Source organism: Ornithorhynchus anatinus, chromosome 2, assembly GCF_004115215.2.
Source record: "Ornithorhynchus anatinus isolate Pmale09 chromosome 2, mOrnAna1.pri.v4, whole genome shotgun sequence".
Taxonomy (NCBI): Eukaryota; Metazoa; Chordata; class Mammalia; order Monotremata; family Ornithorhynchidae; genus Ornithorhynchus; species Ornithorhynchus anatinus.
Genome location: NC_041729.1, coordinates 52643802 through 52664953, shown reverse-complemented (window position 1 = coordinate 52664953; position 21152 = coordinate 52643802). Strand labels below are relative to the sequence as shown.

Sequence of the window (21152 nt, the reverse complement as noted above, 5' to 3'; positions counted from 1 at the left end):
TAAAATGGGGGTTAAGACCGTGAGCCCCATGTGGGACGGGGACTGTGTCCAACCGGATCAGCCTGTGTCTATCCCAGTGCTTAGAGCAGTGTCTGGTACATAATCAGCGCTTAAATACCGTAAAAATAAAAAACCCTGGGACCCAAATGTCAGTCAGTCTTATTGAGCACTTACTGTATGCAGAACACTGTACTGAGCGCTTGGGAGAGAGCAATATAAGAGACATATACCTTGCCCACTGTTTCCAAGTCCAGTAAGTAGTAGAGAGCTCGGGTTGCTTATGTGATGCTAACCAGCGCCGTGCTGGAGGTGGCAACATGAGAGCGGACTAACGTGAATGGCTCTCTTTGTAGTTTAGCTCTAAATTTGGCCCGTCGGAAGGGAACTGGGCCACCTCTAACAGCTCCATTCAACCAACTACCGTTTTGCCAAGTGGGATGTTTTCAGGAGAAAACTCACCCCCATAAATCAGCATGGGAAATCTGGACAGTCCAATTATTTAAGATGTTTTCCTTTTTTTTGAATAGTACTAAGCGCTTACTATGTGCCAGGCATTGTACTAAGTGCAGGGGTAGGTAAAATAATTATTATTATTAATATAGTGTATACATGCTTACTCTGTACCAGGCACTGTACTAAACGCTGGGGAGGATTCAAGCAAATCAGGTTAGGCACAGTCCCTGTCCCACGTGGGACTCACAGCCTCAACCCCCATTTTTCAGATGAGGAAACTGGGGCAGAGAGAAGTGAACGGACTTTCCCAAGGTCACAGAGCAAACGAGTGACAAGGACGGGATTAGAACCCATGACTTCTAATTCCTCGGGTCTGGTACCCAATATGCCATGATGTCTCACATACGGCTCACAGTCTTACCGTTGACTTTAAAGCAGTCAAAGGGCTCGCTTCCCCCCTCACCTCTATGATCTATTCCAGCCCGGCCCACACGCTCCGCTCCGTGAGCGCCAGCTTACTCACTATGCCTCGATCTCGTTTATCTCGCCACCGATCCCTTTCCTGCATCCTCCCCCTAGCCTTATACTCCCTCCCCCTCCATATCCTCCAGAACACCACTCTCCACACCTTCAGAATGTTACTAAGGTCACATCTCTTCCAAGGGGCCTTCCCGATTAAGCCCTCGTTTCCTCTGCTTGCTCTCTCTTCTGCATCATCTGTGCACTTTGATCAGTGACCTTTGGACATTTGACATTTGCCCCAACCTCACAGCACATATGTGCATATCTATAAGTTATTTATTTTTAATTGTTCAAATTAATGTCTCTCTCCCCCTCTAGACTATACACTCATTATGGGCGGGAATATGGCTGCTAATTCTCTTTTAGTGTACTCTCCCAGGTGGCTAGAACAGTGCTGTGCGCATAATAAGGGCTTAATAAATACCATTGATTGATTAATCGAGGCATGGAAGAGCAAGGTGACTTGCCCAAAGTCACACAGCACACAACTGATGAAGGTGGGATTAGAACCCAGGTTCTCCAATCACAGTTCTTTGCCAAATCTCTGCCACTCGTCAGCTGTGTGACTGTGGGCAAGTCACTTAACTTCTCTGTGCCTCAGTTACCTCATCTGTAAAATGGGGATTAAGATTGTGAGCCCCACGTGGGACAACCTGATTACCCTATATCTACCCCAGTGCTTAGAACAGTGCTCTACACATAGTAAGCGCTTAACAAATACCAACATTATTAAATCGCCCTCTAGAGTCTACCCAACTGTCATTTGCTTTTATTTTCTGGCCCCACCGTCATCTGGGAGCAGTTCCTATTCCTTCCCCTGCTTCCCTTCCACAAGCAAAGCTCGACCCACCCTTGTCCATGTTTGCTTTTTTTTGTTTTTTAAATGGTATTTGTTAAATGCTTACTATGTGCCAGGCACCGCAGTATACAGGCTAATCCAGTTGGACCTAGTTCCTGTCCCACATGGAGCTCGCAATCCTTAATCCCCATTTTCCAGATGAGGTAACTGAGGCCCAGAGAATCGAAGTGTCTTGCCCTCAGACAAGTGGCAGAGCTGGGATTAGAACCCAGGTCCTCTGACTCCCAAGCCCAGGCTCTATCCACTCGGCCACGCTCTCTGAGCAGTTTCCCCTCCCTGCTCCGTACGTGTTGCTGTCGGGAAGCAGCAGCTTTCCCTTCCCCGTCCGCCTGGTCACAGGTTCTTTTCCTGCTCCTGGAACCAGGAAGTTGAACTGCAAGAGGCTGGACCGGTAGAGAAGGTCCAGTTTACCGTCAGCGAATGTTTGGTGGTGAGACTGGAACCTCTCAACGGCTTGTGGCTTAGGGGGAACTACGCTAGAGCAACCTCCCATGTGAATGCTGATGGTAATTAGCAGTCTGAGCCATGTCATGGAACCCTCTCCTGGAACTCTGCCTCCAACGGAAACTCTTCACCGTCGGCTTTCAAGCAGTCAGTGACCTTGCCACCTCCAACCTCGCTACTTTCCTACTGCACCCCAGCCCACACATTCACTCCTCCAGTGCTGACCTTCTCACTGTCCCTCAATCTCCTCTATCTCTCCCGCCGACCCCTTGCCCACGTCCTGCGTCTGACCTGGACGCCCTCCCTCCTCCAACCTGACAGACAATGACTCTCCCCCACTTCAAAGCCTTATTGAAGGCACGTCTTCTCCAAGAGACCTTCCCTGATTAAGCCCTCCTTTCCCCTTCTCCCATTCTCTTCTGCTTCAGCCTGACTTGCTCCCTTTATTTATCCCATAATCCCCATTTTACAGATGAGGTTACTGAGGCACAGAGAAGTGAAGTGACTTGTCCAAGGTCACACAACAGGCAAGCGATGGAGCCGGAATTAGAACCCACTACCTCTGACTCCCAAGCCCGGGCTCTTTCCGCTAAGCCACTCTGCAGTTAAGTGCTTACTTTGTGCCAGGTGCCGTGCTAAGCACTGGGATAATCATTGTATTACAACTCTTTCCTCCTCTAATACCAACCTACTCGCTGTCCCTTGCTCTCACCTCACCAGCCATCGCCCCCCATGCTCATGCCCTCCCTCAGGAAATCAATGGCATTTATTGAGCACTCCTGTGGGCAGAGCACTGTTTTAAACACTTGGGAGATTGCAGTATGACAGAGTTGACAGACCCGTTACCTGCCCACCACGAGAAATAGTATGGCCTCGTGGAAAGAGCGCGGGCTTGGGAGTCAGAGGTCCTGTCTTCTAATCCCGGCTCTGCCGATTGCTTGCTGGGTGACCTTGGGCAAGTCATTTAACTTCTGGGCCTCAGTTTTCTCAACTGTAAAATGGGGATTAAATCCTACTCCCTCCTACTTAGATGTGAGCTCCATGGGGAAAAGGAACTGTTTCCAAACTGATAAACTAGAGAAGCAGCGTGGCTCAGTGGAAAGAGCGCAGGCTTGGGAGTCAGAGGTCACGGGTTCTAATCCCGGCTCTGCCGCTGGTCAGCTGTGTGACCTTGGGCAAGTCACTTAATTTCTCTGTGCCTCAATTACTTCATCGTCAAATGGGGATTAAAACTGTGAGCCCCACGTGGGACAACCTGATCACCTTGTATCCCCCAGCGCTTAGAACAGTGCTTTGCACATAGTAAGTGCTTAACAAATACCACAATATATTTTACCTCAGTGCTTAGAAGTGATTTACACATAGAAAGCACTTAAATACCATTAAAAAAAAAATGGAGTTACAACATAGAGGTAAAGTAGAAAGCGGCAAGCTGCGTGAGTGCTTTAAAGCCCTTTTTCCTGGAACCTCCTCCTCCTACATAGCCAACAGGATGGCACCATCCCATCTTCAGATCTCTATGGAAATCATCCCTCGACCTTATTTTACCAATTTATTACATCTCCCTTACATTTAGTCCCACCTCCGAGCACTCAGATACTCTCCCTCACCCCCGCAGCTCTCATGTCCACATCCCTGTACTCTGTTGCTTCCCTTAATGACAATAACGATAATAATAATAATAGTGGTATTTGCATGCTATGTGCCAAGCACTGTTTTAGGCACTGGGGTAGATAGGAGGTAATCAAGTTGGACACAGCCCCTTTCCCACCTGGGGCTCACAGTCTTAATCCCCATTTTACAGATGAGGAAACGGAGGCAGGGAGAAGTGCAGTGACTTGCCCAAGGTCACACAGCAGACACGCGGCAGAGGTGGGATTAGAACCCACGTCCTCTGACTCCCAAACCCGTGCTCTGTCCATTAGACCATGCTGCTTCCCTGTCATTTATTTTATGTCTGTCTCCCCTGTGAGACTGAACTCAGCGAGGATAAGGATTATGTCTACCAACTTACAGTACTCACCCAAACATTTAATACAGTGCCCTGCACAAAATAAGTGCTTGGCGCATACCATTGATGGAGCCTCTGAAACGCATGTATATTCCATGTAGGGTTCCATTTTTCAGCAGTAATGCTCTGGCCCTCTAGGCATTCAAGAACTCAGTCATTGGTATTTGTTGAGCACTTCCTGAGGGCTAAATATTACTTGACGCCCGTGAGAATGTGCAGCAGAAGTAAGGTAGGCGGTCACTGCCTTCGACCAACTTCCAACCTAATGGGGAAGTCAAAATTGTTTTAAAAATTGTAGGAGCAAGGGAAGAACAAGGATACAACAAGAAATAGTTCCGATATGACAGGATTAATTAGCTGAATATACCACTCAGTATACATATGTTCTCACCATTGTACTGCCAATAGGTAAGGGTACAATAATAGTAATAATAATGATAATTGGAGAAGCGGCATGGCCTAGTGGAAAGAGCACTGACCTGGGGGTCAGAGAACCTGGGTTCTAATCCTGACTCTGTCAATTGCTTGCTGTGTGACCTTGGACAAATCTCTTACCTTCTCTGTGCCTCAATTTACCTGTTCCCCTTCCTACTTAGACTGTGAGCCCTATGTGGGACAGGAACTGTGACCAACCTAATTAACTCATATCTACCCTAGCTCTTAGAACAGTGTTTGGTACATAGTAAGCACTTAATAAATGCCATTAAAATGTGATATTTGTTAATAATAATCATAATAATAATGTTGGTATCTGTTAAGCACTTACTATGTGCAGAGCACTGTTCTAAGCGCTGGGGTAGATAGAGGGTAATCAGGTTGTCCCACGTGAGGCTCACAGTCTTAATCCCCATTTTACAGATGAGGGAACTGAGGCACAGAGTGAAGTGACTTGCCCACAGTCACACAGCTGACAAGTGGCATATCTGGGATTCAAACCCATGACCTCTGACTCCCAAGCCCTTGCTTTTTCCACTGAACCACGCTGCTTCTCTGTTAAGAAGCCTTTACTATGTCCAAAGCACAGTACTAAGTCCTGGAGTAAATACAAGTTCATCAGGTTGGACATACTTGGGGATTACAGTCTAAGTAGGAGGGAGAACAGGTATTGAATTCTCATTTTACCATGAGGAAACTGAGGCCCAGAGAAGTTGTGATCTGCCCAAGATTACACAGCAGGCAAGTGGCTTAGCCGGTATTAGAAGCCGGGTCTTCTGACTCCCAAGGCCCGTGCTCTTTCCGCTAGGCCAAGCTTTGCTGTCAGGCTGTGGGGACCTTCATTCATTCATCCAGTGGGATTTATTGAGCGCTTACTGTGTGCAAAGCACCGTACTGAGCGCTTGGGAGAGTACAATACAACAACAAACAGACACGTTCCCTGCTCCCAATGAGCTCACAGTCTAAAAGAGAGCTTTAAACGTGCATCTGCTACCTCCCTCCACCACCCCTAGGATCCTGTGTGGCTCAAAGGTATTATGCCGGGGTAAGGCTTGGACCAAAATAAGCCTAGAGACCTCCACCGTCGGCCCATTCCAGGCTTGGGAATCCCCGCTCCCAGGGCTCCCAGATAATAATAATAATAATGTTGGTATTTAAGCGCTTACTATGTGCCGAGCACTGTTCTAAGCGCTGGGGTAGACATAGGGGAATCAGGTTGTCCCACGTGGGGCTCACAGTCTTCATCCCCATTTTACAGATGAGGGAACTGAGGCACAGAGAAGTGAAGTGACTTGCCCACAGTCACACAGCCGACAAGTGGCAGAGCTGGGATTCGAACTCATGAGCCCTGACTCCAAAGCCCGTGCTCTTTCCACTGAGCCACGCTGCTTCTCTGACACTTGTCTATCTTCAGACACTTGTCTATCTTCTATCTTCTTGTCTATCTTCACTGGTTCTCTTCAGGGTCAAGGCTTCCCTTTCGACCTCTGATCCGACTTAATCTCTAGCCCCGGAAGGTGAAAGCAGGTTCTCACCTCAGCTTTCGGATTTTTCACAAATCCATTTTTGCTGTTCTTTTTCTTCCCTCTCCCCAGCCACCAGTGTTTACACATCTGCGTTCCTGCAGCCAGTTTTGTAAACATTTTATCCCATCTTTGTTTTCCAGGTTGCCCTGCTAGACATCGATATATGCGGGCCCTCTATCCCCAAGATAATGGGTCTGGAGGGAGAACAGGTATGTTTGCTTGTTTTTAAGGCCTCTAGGAGAATGTTCTCTTAGCCTTGCTCTTCTTATGTGGCACATTTGAAATTGCACTATTCGTCCAGCACAAAGCATCTACGGATAGATGGATGAGCCAGGATGGGCCTTTTGATTCCATTTTCTAAACTTCACCAGAGCACAATTTTATACCGTGGTTTCTACTCTTTGGGGACTGATTTTATTTTATTCCTCACTAGTTGAAATTACCGTTCTTCACCCAGGTTAGCTTGATAGTGAACTACTTTTGTGTGGTATTTAAGTGCTTTCTATGTGCCGGGCACTGTTCTAAGCACTGGGCGGACAAAAACAAGACAACTTAATCACGATAAATAGAATCAAGGGGATGTACACCTCATTAACAAAATAAATAGGGTAATAAAAATATATACAAATGAGCACAGTGCTGAGGGGAAGGGAACGGGGAGAGGGAGGAGTGGGGGGAAAGGGGGCTTAGCAGAGGGAAGGTGAAGGGGGGGCGCAGAGGGAGCAGAGGGAAAAGGGGAAGCTCAGTCTGGGAAGGCCTCTTGGAGGAAGTGAGCTCTCAGTAGGGCTTTGAAGAGAGGAAGAGAGTTTCGCGGAGCTGAGGGAGGGCAAATTTAGTTCATCCCTTTCTTCTGCTGCTCCAGAAAGCTTTTCACTCTCTGCCTACAGTACATTTTGAAACTCTCATAGTAGCGTACATAATAGAGCAGATTTTTTTTGTAACCACTTTGAGGAGAGGGGTCATGTTTATTAACTCCGTTGTACTCTCACAAGCACTTACTGTGCTGCTTTGCACAGAGAAAGTGCTCAATAAAATACTGTTCAGTGATCAGAGAAGCAGCATGATGTAGTGGATAGAGCACAGGTCTGGGGGTCAGAAGGTCATGGTTTCTAATCCCAGCTCAACCACTTGTCTGCTGGGTGACCTTGGACAAGTCACGGCACTTCTCTATGCCTCAGTTACATCATCTGTAAAATGGGGATTGAGACTGTGAGCTCCACGTGGGACAGGGACTGTGTCCAGCCTGATTTGTTTGTATCCACCCCAGTGCTTACTACTGTGCCTGTCACATAATAAATGCTTAACAAATGCACAATTATTATTATCATTACTGTTTTATCCATAAAATGTCACATATATGCATAACCTCTAATAGAACTCTATTCCATTCTGACAGGTGCACCAAAGTGGTTCTGGGTGGTCTCCAGTGGTAAGTTTTTGCCTTGGATCCTTTCCTCATATTTTAATTGTTTTCCCCTCAGAAAAAAAGAGTGTAGAGACGTCCAGGGTGCAGTGGAAGAATGAGAGAACAGAAGTTAGGGTGTTAAAGGCACTGGAGACAATTGTTATTTAAGAACTGGAGACTTTCCCTTTAATTCCACAAGTTGGAAAGAAGTGGAATGAAGAGTTGGGCCAAAAATGCTCTGGGGCTCTGTTCTTGCCAGTAAAATACCTGATGTGGTTTAGACTTGCTCATTTAGTTGCACCATCATTCAAAATCTGAAGAAAAACCATTGATGGATCTAAAAATTGTGACCGAACTTCCAAATAGTGCCAAGGTTACTTGGATTGTTTCCGTGCGGTATAAGAACCTTCTACTTTAAATTTCAGTGTCTGTTGATGGTAAAGTGCCTGAGGAGAAGGTACTGTGTAGTTTGGTCTCAATTCCTGCCTTCAGTTTACAGTTTAGCGGGTGGAGGAAGAGTAAAGGCAAACTATGAATGTTTTCAAGAAATGCAGAACTTGGGACAAACGTCTTCCCAGAACTTAAAGATTTCATGCAGAAGGTATCAAGAATATTCGTAAATAACATTTTCAGTGCAAGTAGTGTTTCATTGCATAAAAATGCTAGTGTGTGGTGTCTCTTTCTACCAAGAATAGAGGCTCAGTTTTTCACTGTCTAGAAGGTTTTGAAAACCTTCCCAGTTTGTTTCATTCTCTCATGACAGTAAATAGAAGCCAATTTTTGTGATTAGAGTCTGTTTTGCAGCTCTGTTTGTCCAGATTTTTTTTTTTCGCCAGATTGTAAAATTAAAAGGAAAAGTTTAAAGTCTATTCTTAGATTTGGGTAAGAGAGATGAAGCATGAATTAGAAAACCTGTTTATCTTGTATGATTTCAAAGCTTCTATTCTACTCCCTCCCCTCGTCCCTTCTATTTCCGGTTAAGAAGCAACTGGTTGAAACGTTCTTTCTTGCAATAGCATAGAAAAAGCACTTATATTCATATCTGTAATTTTATTTATTTGCATTGATGCCTGTCTCCCCTACCCTAGCCTGTGAGCTCATTGTGGGCAAGTACAAGTGGGCAGGGATTGTATTTTCTCCCTCCCCACTCCTGTCACCCTTCCTCCCTCCCCCCCACACTCTCTCTCTCTTTCTATTTCTACTTTAATATAGAAATGCTTTCTTTTCCACAAAGGCTGTCCTGGACAACTGTAATGTTTTCTACGGCTGCCTAGGAACAGAAGCACTCAGAAAATCGCAGTGGACTCAAAACTTGGACATTTCTTTCTCTGGCACATCTATAGTTCCATTTTATACTCGATGATGTCTCTGGCAAGAACATTCACATAGGAATGCAAGTGGGTTCGAAAAAGCCACTGCGAGATCCACAGACGGGTCTGCCCCTCATGGTGCTGCCATGATTGTCATTTGCAGTGCCTGGTGCTGTTTTCACGTGAGAAGCAGCGTGGCTCAGTGGAAAGAGCACGGGCTTTGGAGTCAGGGCTCATGAGTTCGAATCCCAGCTCGGCCACTTGTCGGCTGTGTGACTGTGGGCAAGTCACTTAGCTTCTCTGTGCCTCAGTTCCCTCATCTGTAAAATGGGGATTAAGACTGTGAGCCCCACGTGGGACAACCTGATTCCCCTGTGTCTACCCCAGCGCTTAGAACAGTGCTCGGCACATAGTAAGCGCTTAACAAATACCAACATTATTATTATTATTTTCATTTTTGTTTTGTCGCCTCACGGCTTCTGCTCAAAAACAACCACCCCATTCTCCATAGGGAATATGCCCAACTTGTTTAGCTGAGGCAACTGACTCCCAGATTGGGGCTGGAATGTTTTGTACGAGGCCCGTGTCCGTAAATCATTTCCTCTGCCCTCCTTGCTTTTGGTTTCCTAACTTCAGCATGCTGTACAGCAAGTGTGTGCCTATCCTGTGACTCATTCTCCTCACGGGGACCACTCAGGGCACTCATTTGAAGTGATCTCTCTTTAATGCTAGGAGACAGACTTGATTCTAGAACTTTATCTGGAGTCCTGCCTGGCCATTTGCTGTTCAGTTCAGCTTGAAAGTTTTTTTTCGAGGTACTAGTTAGGTGCTTACTATGTGCCGGGCACTTTATGGAGCACTGGGGTAGATACAAGCTAATCAGGTTGGACCCAGTCGCTGTCCCGCATAGGGCTCACAGTCTTAGTCCCCCTTTTACAGGAGAGGTAACTGAGGCCCAGAGAAAGTGAAGTCATTTGCCCCAGGTCACACAGCAGACAAGCCGGGGAGCCGAGATTAGAACCCAGGTCCTTCTGACTCCCAGGCTTGTGCTCTACCCATTACGCCGCACTGCTTCATCAGGTGTTTCAGCTGGAACAGGTCAAAAGGTTAGATTTGACCTGTCCAGGGAAGTCCAGGTCTCGTAGCCGTGGAGAAAATTGGACGACGCTTGTTGTGTGGTCTGGAATCTCCTACTACACTGCTGGGATGCTCATGTTGGATGGTCTTCGTTGGCTGGTGCACCTCACGAAATGGGTGCGCAGTAAATGCTGCTATTACTTTCATTCATTCACTCGTATTTATTGAGCACTTACTGTGTGCAGAGCATTGAACTAAGCACTTGGGAGAGTACAGTGCATCAACAAACGGACACATTCCCTGTCCACAATGAGCATCCGCTATTACTAGACTGTACTAGACAGGGAACGTGTCTCTTATATTATTCTATTATCCCCTACTAAGCACTTAGTACAGCCCTCTGCCCACAGTAAGTGCTCAATAGATATGACTGACCAACTATTACTAGGTTTTTATTTTCCTAGATGATTCAGTAAAACAGTTTACAGTCATTTGCATAAACCTCTTGGGTTTGGGCCTCTAGGATTTAGTCATTTGCATTCAGCAATTTTTGAATAACTGTCTCTAGGATTCTGGATGCTACGCCGAGTGGAAGAGTTTCCTAGAATATGATGATGCCGGTACATCGGTCTCATGTTGCTTCTTTCAGGTTCAATTATACGTTACATATGATTTATTCATATCAATGCCTGTCTCCCCGTCTAGACTGCAAGCTCGTTCTGGGCAGGGAACGTGTCTGCTGATTCTGTTGTTTCAATAAATCAGTTGTATTTATTGAGCGCTTACTGTGTGGCGAGCATTGTATTAAGCGCTTGGGAGACTACAATATTATAAGACTCATTCCCTGTCCACCACGAGCTTATAGTATCCCAAACGCTTAGTCCAGTGCTCTACACATAGTAAGCACTCACTAAATACCATTGATTGATGGTTGCATAACATAAATTGACTAGGCCCGCGCTCAGTATGCAAATCCTGCTCAACCCTTTGGATGGGGCAAATGGATCAAACAGGGCACCTCAAAAACAGCCAGCCACGCCATCGTCAGTCAGTCGTATTTATTGAGCGCTTACTGTGTGCAGAGCACTGAACTAAGCTCTGGGCATAGTACAATACAACAATAAATAGACACATTCCCTGCCCACAACGAGCTTACGTCGTAAAATAGAATCAGACTCATGATTAAAAAAAAAAACTCTTCAGAGTGACCACATTTGCTAAGAAATTTCCAGTTTGACCGATGGGTGTCAAACCTTTTGGATGGGCCTCTGAAATCTGTCCAGAGGTCTTGGTGCCGCTTCTTTCCCTCTTCCTGTTTCTGACACACTGCATTCATTCAGTCGTATTTATTGAGCGCTTACTGTGTGCAGAGCACTGTACTAAGCGCTTGCACTATTCATTCATTCGATAGTATTTATTGAGCGCTTACTATGTGCAGAGCACTGTACTAAGCACTTGGAACGAACAAGTCGGCAACAGATAGAGACAGTCCCTGCCGTTGGACGGGCTTACAGTCTAATCGGGGGAGACGGACAGACAAGAACAGTGGCAATAAATAGAGTCAAGGGGAAGAACATCTCATAAAAACAATGGCAACTAAATAGAATCGAGGCGATGTACATTTCATTCACAAAATAAATAGGGCAATGAAAATATATACAGTTGAGCAGACTAGTACAATGCTGAGGGGATGGGAAGGGGGGGGAAGCAGAGGGAAATGGGGGGAAAAGAGGGTTAAGCTGCGGAGAGGTGAAGGGGGGGGCGGTAGAGGGAGTAGAGGGAGAAGGGGAGCTCAGTCTGGGAAGGCCTCTTGGAGGCGGTGAGTTTTAAGTAGGGTTTTGAAGAGGGGAAGAGAATTAGCCTGGCAGAGGTGAGGAGGGAGGGCGTTCCGGGACTGCGGGAGGACGTCGACGGGTCGACAGCGGGATAGGTGAGACCGAGGGACGGTGAGGAGGTGGGCGGAAGAGGAGCGGAGCGTGCGGGGTGGGCGGTAGAAAGAGAGAAGGGAGGAGAGGTAGGAAGGGGCGAGGTGACGTAGAGCCTCGAAGCCTAGAGTGAGGAGTTTTTGTTTGGAGCGGAGGTTGATAGGCAACCACTGGAGGTGTTTAAGAAGGGGAGTGACATGCCCAGAGCGTTTCTGCGGGAAGATGAGCCGGGCAGCGGAGTGAAGAATAGACTGGAGCGGGGCGAGAGAGGAGGAAGGGAGATCAGAGAGAAGGGTGACGCAGTAGTCTAGCCGGGATATAGCAAGAGCCTGTAGCAGTAAGGTATACTGCACTATACTGCAGAGCTCCCATCTGCTGCACCAGGCTGAGATCTGAAGCCACGTTGGAATTCCGGGAGCGTCCGGATGGAGATATTCTTCGGCAGTTCCGGCTTCACCACTCATCTGCTGTGTGACCTTGGGAAATCCCTTCACACCTCTGTGCCTCAGTTTACTCATCTGTAAAAATGGGGATTGAGACTGTAAACCCGATGTGGAAAAGGAACTGTGTCCAACCTGGTTAGCTTGTATCTACTCCCATCCTGGAGCTTCGTTGAGGAATAGGTATCATGGTATCCTAGATGGGCTGGAGCCAGTTGAGAACTAATTGAGACTTTTTGATGTCATTGAAATGAAACCCAAAATCCTTGCAAATTCTCATGGGCCTAACAGGTTTAAGATTCAAAAGAAATGATATCAAGCTGAAAGAAGTCAGGCTGCAGGCAAGTAAAAGCTTAGAGAACATTATAAATATGATTCTGCCCTGATGGTGTATTTCTTAAGGTTAAAGTTTCTCTCCAGCAGTGTGGCTTAGTGGAAAAGCCATAGGCTTGGGAGTCAGAGGTCATGGGTTCTAATCCCAGCTTTGCTACTTGTCAGCTTTGTGACTTTGGGCCAGTCACTTAACTTCTCTGAGCCTCAATTACCTCATCTGTAAAATGGGGATCAAGACTGTGAGCCCCACATGGGATAACCTGATTACCTTGTATCTACCCCAGTGCTTAGAACAGTGCATCCAACAAATACCATCGTCATATTCATTCTTAAAAACTTGGCAAGCTGGTAAAATTTCCTTTGGTCAATTTTAGATGTTTTTTTTTAAGAAAACCTGACTTCAATTCATTCATTCAATCATATTTATTGAGCGCTTACTGTGTGGAGAACACTGTACTAAGCTCTTAAGAAAGTATAGTACATCCCTGCCCACAACGAGTTCACAGTCTAGAGAGGGGAGACAGAAATCAATGCAAATAGCCATCAGCAAAAATAGCAAAAATAAATAAAAATACAGATATATACATAAGTGCTGAGGGTGGGGGGGGGGGGGCAAGAGCAAAGGGAGCAAGTCAGGGTGATGCAGAAGGGAGTGGGAGATGAGGAAAAAGTGGGGCTTTATCTGAGAAGCCTCTTGGAGGAGATGTGCCTTCAGTAAGGCTTTGAAAGAAGGGAGAGTAATTGTCTGGTGGATTTGAGGAGGGAGGGCGTTCCAGGCCAGAGGTAGGACGTGGGCCAGGGGTCGGCAGTGAGACAGGTGAGATCGAGGCACAGTGAGAAAGCACCAGAGGAGTAAAGTGTGCGGGCTGGCTTGTAGAAGGAGAGAAGGGAGGTTAGGTAGGAGGAGGCAAGGTGATCGAGCCCTTTGAAGCCAATGGTGAGGCGTTTTTGTTTGAAGCAGAGGTAGATAGGCAGCCACTGGAGATTTTGAGGGGGGTGACATGCCCTGAACTTCTCTGTAGAAGGATAATCTGGGCAGCGGTGTGAAGTATGCACCGGAGTAGGGAAGATGATTGCAGATCCTGTTACGTTGCTCTAATCGTAGTGAGTGTTCAATAAATATCATTGGTTGACTAACTATTGGCCCTTTCTCGGTTCTGTCCTGTTTTGTAGAGTTCCCCTCCGAACTCGTTCACTTAAGCGCATTAACCGTCCTATTATTTAAGTGGCGTCGGCCCTCTGCATCGAGTCAGGGATTAGATTTGTTTAATCAGAGGACGGAAACAAGAATCTGAGAAACCGTATTTTGTTTTGTGGCTTCTGCCAGCCCAGGCCTTCTTCCAAGTTTCCTTGTCTTTAATACTGTGTTTGTTTGCAGTACGTGGAAGAAAACCTAGGTGTGATGTCACTGGGCTTTTTGCTCAGCAGTCCCGATGATGCCGTCATCTGGAGGGGGCCCAAAAAAAACGGTGTGTATCACAATTTTTGTCACTTTCTCGGGAATGCTTTCTCGGGAACACAGAACTGCTGCCTGTTCTCATCGTTTCTCGGCCTTTTGGCTACGATAGTGTTTTGTATAGGTTCTTATCATTTTAATAACGGATATGTCCTCGATGTAAGGACACTGTTTTAAGCGGATTTTTTGGAGCAGGGAGGTAGGTTGGGAGATGGCTCCGTCTCCAGCGCTTAGAGCAGTGCTTGGCACATAGTAAGCGCTTAACAAATGCCATTATTATTATCTCATCCTACTAACTTAAACTTGAAGTTACCTTTTCAGGATCTCCCTGCCTTTTGGTAATGTTTCACTATATTTGCCATTCATTGTAACTCCCAATTTGAATTTAATAGTCCTCAAAGAATCTAAGTGGATTTTGATTCTCTATTATCCACGTAAATCTGGGGTGGCATCCTGAAATGCCCAGGGAAGTTATCGTTTTAACATTCGGGAAGCAGAGTGGCCCTCGTGGAAAAGGCTTGGGAGTCAAATGACCTGAGTTCTGATCCCAGAGCCAGCATTCATCTGCTGTGTGTCCTGGGACAAGTCACTTCACTTCTCTGTGCCTCAGTTACCTCATCCGTAAAATGGGGATTGAGACCGTGAGCCCTATGTGGGACAGGGACCGTGTCCAGCCTGATTATCTTAGATTTACCCTAGCAGTTTAGTGCCTGGCAAATAGTAAGGGCTTTAACAAATACCATTGTTTAAAAAAGAAAAAAGTGTAAGCACATGGGTGAGATTGAGAAGCAGCGTGGCTCAGTGGAAAGAGCCCGGGCTTGGGAGTCAGAGGTCATGGGTTCGAATGCCGGCTCTGCCGCTTGTCAGCTGTGTGACTGTGGGCAAGTCACTTCACTTCTCTGGGCCTCAGTTACCTCATCTGTAAAATGGGGAGGAAGACTGTGAACCCCACGTGGGACAACCTGATTACCCTGTATCTACCCCAGCACTTAGAACAGTGCTCTGCACATAGTAAGTGCTTAACAAATACCAACATTATTGAGAAGCAGCGTGGCTCAGTGGAAAGAGCACGGGTTTAGGAGTCGGAGGTCATGGGTTCTAATCCTGGCTCCACCATCTGTCAGTTGTGTGACGTTGGGCAAGTCACTTAACTTCTCGGTGCCTCAGTTATCTCATCTGTAAAATGGGGATTAAGACTGTGAGCCTCATGTAGGACAACCTGATTACCCTGTGTCTACCCCAGCGCTTAGAACAGTGCTCGGCACATAGTAAGCACTTAAATACCAACATTATTATTATGTTTTATGCAAGTAATCTAAGACAATGCATTTAAGATAATCCTCTGAAAATTGATCTTTTCCAATGAAAGTCATTTGAGAGAGCCCAGTTAGGGAGAATGACCAGTGATGAGCTCCTATGAAAAAGTTACCATAGATAAAATAGCTGTCAGATAAAACCTATATTTTCTGCTCCCTTTTATGTTTCATTTTTGTTATGACAGCTAGTACTGCATTTTCTTTACTGTAAGGTTTTTTCAGCAATTGTGCAATAACTACTTCCTCAAGCATCCTTAAGTAAACACCCATAAAAGCATTGGTTTAAAGCTAACCTGTTTAACTATTTGCTTTGCGATTTTTTTTCTCCCCCTGCCTTTCGAGGTGTTAACTCGGCAAGTGAGAATAAAAGAGACTTGAAAGGTAACTGCAAAAAATGCATCTTGTATCCCTGGCTACACAAAGCCATTTAGTTTGACCAGATATGCAATTACTTGCTAAAAAAACTCCAGGCCCACAAATTACTGGCCCTCTCCCACCCCCCCCCCAAAAAAAAATCAAGATGGCATTTTAATACTTAAATGTCATAGAAATTCAGAATTTCATATGAATGAGTTTTACTCATCTAAAATATGTTTCTCAAACTGTGGTTCATGACCAAAATGCTACTGCCTCTGAGTGAGGAAGAAGGAAAATTGGTGTGTTTTTACACTGTGGTCATAATCGCTGGCTGAAAATCAAAACCAGCTGCCTCCACTCTAAGGGACTTCAACCTCAACACTTGTGAGGTTGGAACAGTGCTGGAGAATTAGTGGTATTTATTGAACACTTACTCTGCACAGAGGACTGCACTAAGCGCTTGGGAGAGCACAGTGCAGGAGAATTCGCAGACACATTCCCTGCCCGTAACGAGCTTACAGTTTAGAGGGAGAGACAGACATAAGTATGAAAAACTAAGGAATTTATAATGTATGATTTAAAGATATGTGTGATTACGTTAGTGGGCTAAGAGTGACACAAGGTGGTGGTGAGACCAAAGGCAGTTAGGAGCTGAAGTAGGGTAGGAGGTCAAGAGGAATGAAGCAGTCGAAGAAGGGAAAATTTCTGGGGACAGAGACACTTCTCCTTAACCCCTAGAGATGGTCTGTCAGGATTTTTGCCTTACCAGAGTGGGCCTCGTGGGTTCTAATCCCGGCTTCGCCACTCTTTGGCTGTGGGACCTTGGGCAAATCACTTAATGTCTCCGTGCCTCAGTTATCTCATCTTTAAAATGGGGATTGGGACTGTGAACCCCACGTGGGACAACCTGATTACCTTGTATTTACCCCAGTGCTTAGAACAGTGATCTAAGTAACCCCAAGGCTGGAAGGTTTAAGCCTAAAGTAATTTCCTTTTGGGGCTTGGGAATTTGGGACCATTCCTGAGCCAGCGCTAAGCAGAGTGGCTTAGCGGATAGAGCTTGGGCCTGGAAGTCAGAAGGATCTGGGTTCTAATCCCAGCTCCGCCACAGGTCTGCTGTGTGACCTTGGGCAAGTCACTTCACTGGGCCTTCGTTTCCTCATCTGAAAATGGGGGTTAAGATTGAGAGCCCAATGTGGGACAGGAACTGTGTCCAACCTGATTAACTCACATCTACCCCGGCACTTAGAACAGTGCTTCGTTCATAGTAAGCACTTAACAGGTACCAATGTTATTATCAATTAGTGGAAAAGAAGAATGTGACTATCATGGTGTATTTTGGAGGCATCTGAAGAGGGGGGAGGCTTTCTATCCATGTTAATAATCTTCTTAATGTTGTGTTATTAAAATTAAGACAATTTTCTGAACTGAAGAGTGCAATTTGAGCCTGATTTTGCATCCTCTCTTTTTAAGGAATGATCAAACAATTTCTTCGTGACGTGGACTGGGGAGAAATCGACTATCTGATTGTAGATACCCCTCCGGGCACTTCAGATGAGCACTTATCAATCGTGCAGTATCTCAGCGCAGCACACATAGATGGAGCAGTACTAATCACCACTCCTCAGGTACGATAAAAGAAACTTATTTTCTAAGTTGTCATTGGTGGTTTGCATTAGGAAGAAAAATCGTATGGCAGAAATTTGTGTTTTACAAAACTTTGATCCCCTAGTCTCCTATCCTTTCAGGCGTTGACTAAACAGTTTCTTGTTTGGTTTAGTTTTTTAAACATTCGTTCTAGTATCTGGGTATATCAGTGACTGACCAGTGTATTTCCAGAAAGGTCCAAATTGGAAAACTGCTACCGTGCTGGTACTAGCTTTCATAATATCCCGACTGATTATTGCGTCAGCCTCCTCTCTGATCTCCCTTCCTCCTGTCTCTCCCCACTCCAGTCTATTCTTCATTCCGCTGCCCGGATCATCTTCCAACAGAAGCGCTCTGGGCATGTCACTCCCCTCCTCACAAACCTGCAGTGGTTGCCTAACAATCTCCACACGAAACAAAAACTCCTCACTCTTGGCTTCAAAGCTCTCCATCACCTTGCCCCCTCCTACCTCACCTCCCTTCTCTCTTTCTACTGTCCACCCCGTATGCTCTGCTCCTCTGCCGCTCACCTCCTCACGGTCCCCCGTTCACATCTGTTCCCCGTCGACTCTTGGCCCACGTCCTACCGCTGTCCTGGAATGCCCTGCCTCCTCAAGTCCGCCGAACTAACTCTCTTCCCCTCTTCAAAGCCCTACTGAGAGCTCACCTCCTCCAGGAGGCCTTCCCAGACTGAGCCCCCCCTTTCCCTCTGCTCCTCCTACCCTCTCCATTCCCCCCCCACCCTCTGCTCTATCCCCTTTCCCTCCCCACGGCACTTATGTATATTTGTATATATTATTTATTATCCTATTATTTTGTTAATGATGTGTATATCTCTATGATTCTATTTATCTTGATGATGTCTGCGCTAGACTGCTTGTTTTGTTTTGTTCTGTTTTGCTTTGCTGTCTGTCTCTCCCGTTTAGACTGTGACCCCATTATTGGGCAGGGATTGTCTCTATCTGTTGCCAAATTGTACACTCCAAGCGCTTAGTACAGTTTTCTGCACATAGTAAGCGCTCAATAAATACTATTGAATGAATGAATGAATGAATGAATGAATGAATGAAAAGTTAGGGATGTCCGCTATTGTATCTTAGGTCAAGAGGAACAAACATCAGAGTATTTTCACAGTTATCCTGTAAACTATTGTATTGTACTTTCCCAAGGACTTAGTACAGTGCTCTGCACACAGTAAGTGCTCAGTAAATGCCATTTTCAGACAGAACCCTGGACTAAATGGGCCATTGATTGTGACCCAGTAACGACATTTATGTTCTCATCTATTTCTATATTCTCCCTCCTGGAAAAGCATCAAGGAAAAGTCATTCATTCACTCAACCGTATTTATTGAGCGCTTACTGTGTGCAGAGCACTGTACTAATCTCTTGGAAAGTACAATTTGGCAACAGTACAATTTGGCAAGAGATAGAGACAGTCCCTACCCAACGCACATAATCTCTGATCACAAAACGGGTGGCGACCTCATCCTCATGTCATGGAGGAAGTGGAGGGGAGGGGAAAAAAATCCCCCACCCCCTCTAATCCCAGCAATCAAGTGCAATTCGGGCAGACTGCCGGGGGAAGTGGGCAGCCATGTAGCCATCTCTTTCCATGTAGAAGGACTTACAGGGGGGTGGGAGGCTCTTTCAACTCTTGCAAACATCCGTCCCCACCTTAGTTCCCAGTAAATATCTTCCTCTCTCCCCGTCCCCCACCATGCAGATATTTCCCTCATTCCTCCTCCACACTCATGTCCGCTGCAAACATTTCCCCCTTCGCCCTCCCCTGCTCTGCAACCAATCCACCTCTAGACACCCTCCCCCACTGCAACAGTGCTGCAAATATCCTCTCCACCCCCCATGCAAACACATCCTCTCTTCCTATCGCATGCAACTTTACGGTTTACGATGCCCCTGGGCCCCCTCCCTCCATCACTGGTCACTGGCTGCATGACCTTGGGCAAGTCAGAACTCACCTCCTCCAAGAGGCCTTCCCAGACTGAGCTCCCCTTCTCCCTCTACTCCCTCTACCGCCCCCCCTTCACCTCTCCGCAGCTTAACCCTCTTTTCCCCCCATTTCCCTCTGCTTCCCCCCACCCCTTCCCATCCCCTCAGCACTGTACTCGTCCGCTCAACTGTATATATTTTCATTACCCTAATTATTTTGTGAATGAAATGTACATCGCCTCGATTCTATTTAGTTGCCATTGTTTTTACGAGATGTTCTTCCCCTTGACTCTATTTATCATCATTGTTCTTGTCTGTCCGTCCCCCCGATTAGACTGTAAGCCTGTCCAACGGCAGGGACTGTCTCTATCTGTTGCTGACTTGTTCATTCCAAACGCTTAGTACAGTGCTCTGCACATAGTAAGCGCTCAGTAAATACTATTGAATGAATGAATGAAAGCCACTTAACTTCTCTGTGCCTCACTTATCACATCTATAAAGTGGGGATTAAGACTGTGAGCCCCACGTGGGACCCAGTCCACCTTGTATCAACCTCAGCACTTAATACAGTGCCTGGCACATTTAAGCGCTTAACAAATACCACAGTTATTATTATTATTACTACAGGGACTCTGTCTAACTTGGTTATCTTGTATTTACCCCAGCGCTTAATACAGCTCCTGGCACAAAGTAAGTCCTTAACAAATGAATATTAAGAGCCGTCGAGCCGTTTCCGACTCATAGCGACTCCATGGATATACTTTCTCCAGAACGTCCTGTCCTCTATCATAATCCGCAACCTTTCTAACGGTTCTTCCGTTATCACTGTAATGGTCTCTATCCATCTAGCTGCTGGTCTGCCTCTTCTGCGTTTTCCCTGGGCTTTTCCTAGCATTAGCGTCTTCTCCAAAGAATTAAAAAAACCATAAAAAAACCCCCACAGTGCAGGGTACATGGCTAAACATACTAAATACATGGAAAAGCTGGGTGGTATGAAGGATAGTAAGTGAATAGGAGCCACTTGCATTGGATTCCAAAAAAAGTAGCCTAGTGGATAGAGCACAGGCCTGGAAGATAGAAGGACCCGAGTTCTAATCCCAGCTCCACCATGTGTCTGCTGTGTGACCTTGGGGAGGTCACTTTGCTTCTCTGGGCCTCAGTGACCTCATCTGTAAAATGGGGATTAAGATTGTGAGTCCCGTGTGGGACAGGGACTGTGTCCAACTCGATTTGGTCCACTATAAACCCCCCTTCTCAAAACGAGAAGATGGTACAAATGGTGGGATGCTGCTTGCTCCATAAAATTCCCATTTTAGATGGTCAGTCTCCTTTGTTCATTAGGTTTCCTGGCTGCCCAGTCTGTGCTAAACATGATTTTATGGGTTTGGATTGTATATTTTCATATAGGCGTGAGAAGCAAAAATAACTCGGTCAGATAAAGAGCAGTGTCATGACACATATCATAGACTTTTGCTTTTGTCTTGCTTTCTTTGATAGGAAGTATCATTGCAGGATGTTCGGAAAGAAATAAACTTCTGTCACAAAGTAAAATTGCCAGTAATTGGTGTCGTAGAGAACATGAGCGGTTTTATATGTCCCAAGTGTAAGGTAAGACAATGAGAATGCGGCCATGGGGTTAAAGAAAATTCTCTGTTATATGATTGAGGAAATTTGTTTTTCTGAAGTC

General features: G+C 46.0%; 1 protein-coding gene and 1 non-coding gene across 2 annotated transcripts in view; both read left to right on the top strand.

The window, feature by feature from the left end:
- NUBP1 (nucleotide binding protein 1) overlaps window positions 1-21152 on the top strand; it is a 31247-nt gene that overhangs the window by 7884 nt on the left and 2211 nt on the right. Inside the window, exons 4-8 of the mRNA XM_029053177.1 lie at window positions 6391-6459; window positions 7647-7679; window positions 14119-14209; window positions 17343-17497; window positions 20963-21073. Coding sequence (XP_028909010.1) covers window positions 6391-6459; window positions 7647-7679; window positions 14119-14209; window positions 17343-17497; window positions 20963-21073 — 459 coding nt within the window. The remainder of the gene's footprint in view (window positions 1-6390; window positions 6460-7646; window positions 7680-14118; window positions 14210-17342; window positions 17498-20962; window positions 21074-21152) is intronic.
- LOC114809839 lies at window positions 14280-14462 on the top strand. The gene has a single exon (XR_003757613.1). It is a non-coding gene; the product is annotated as a U2 spliceosomal RNA (small nuclear RNA).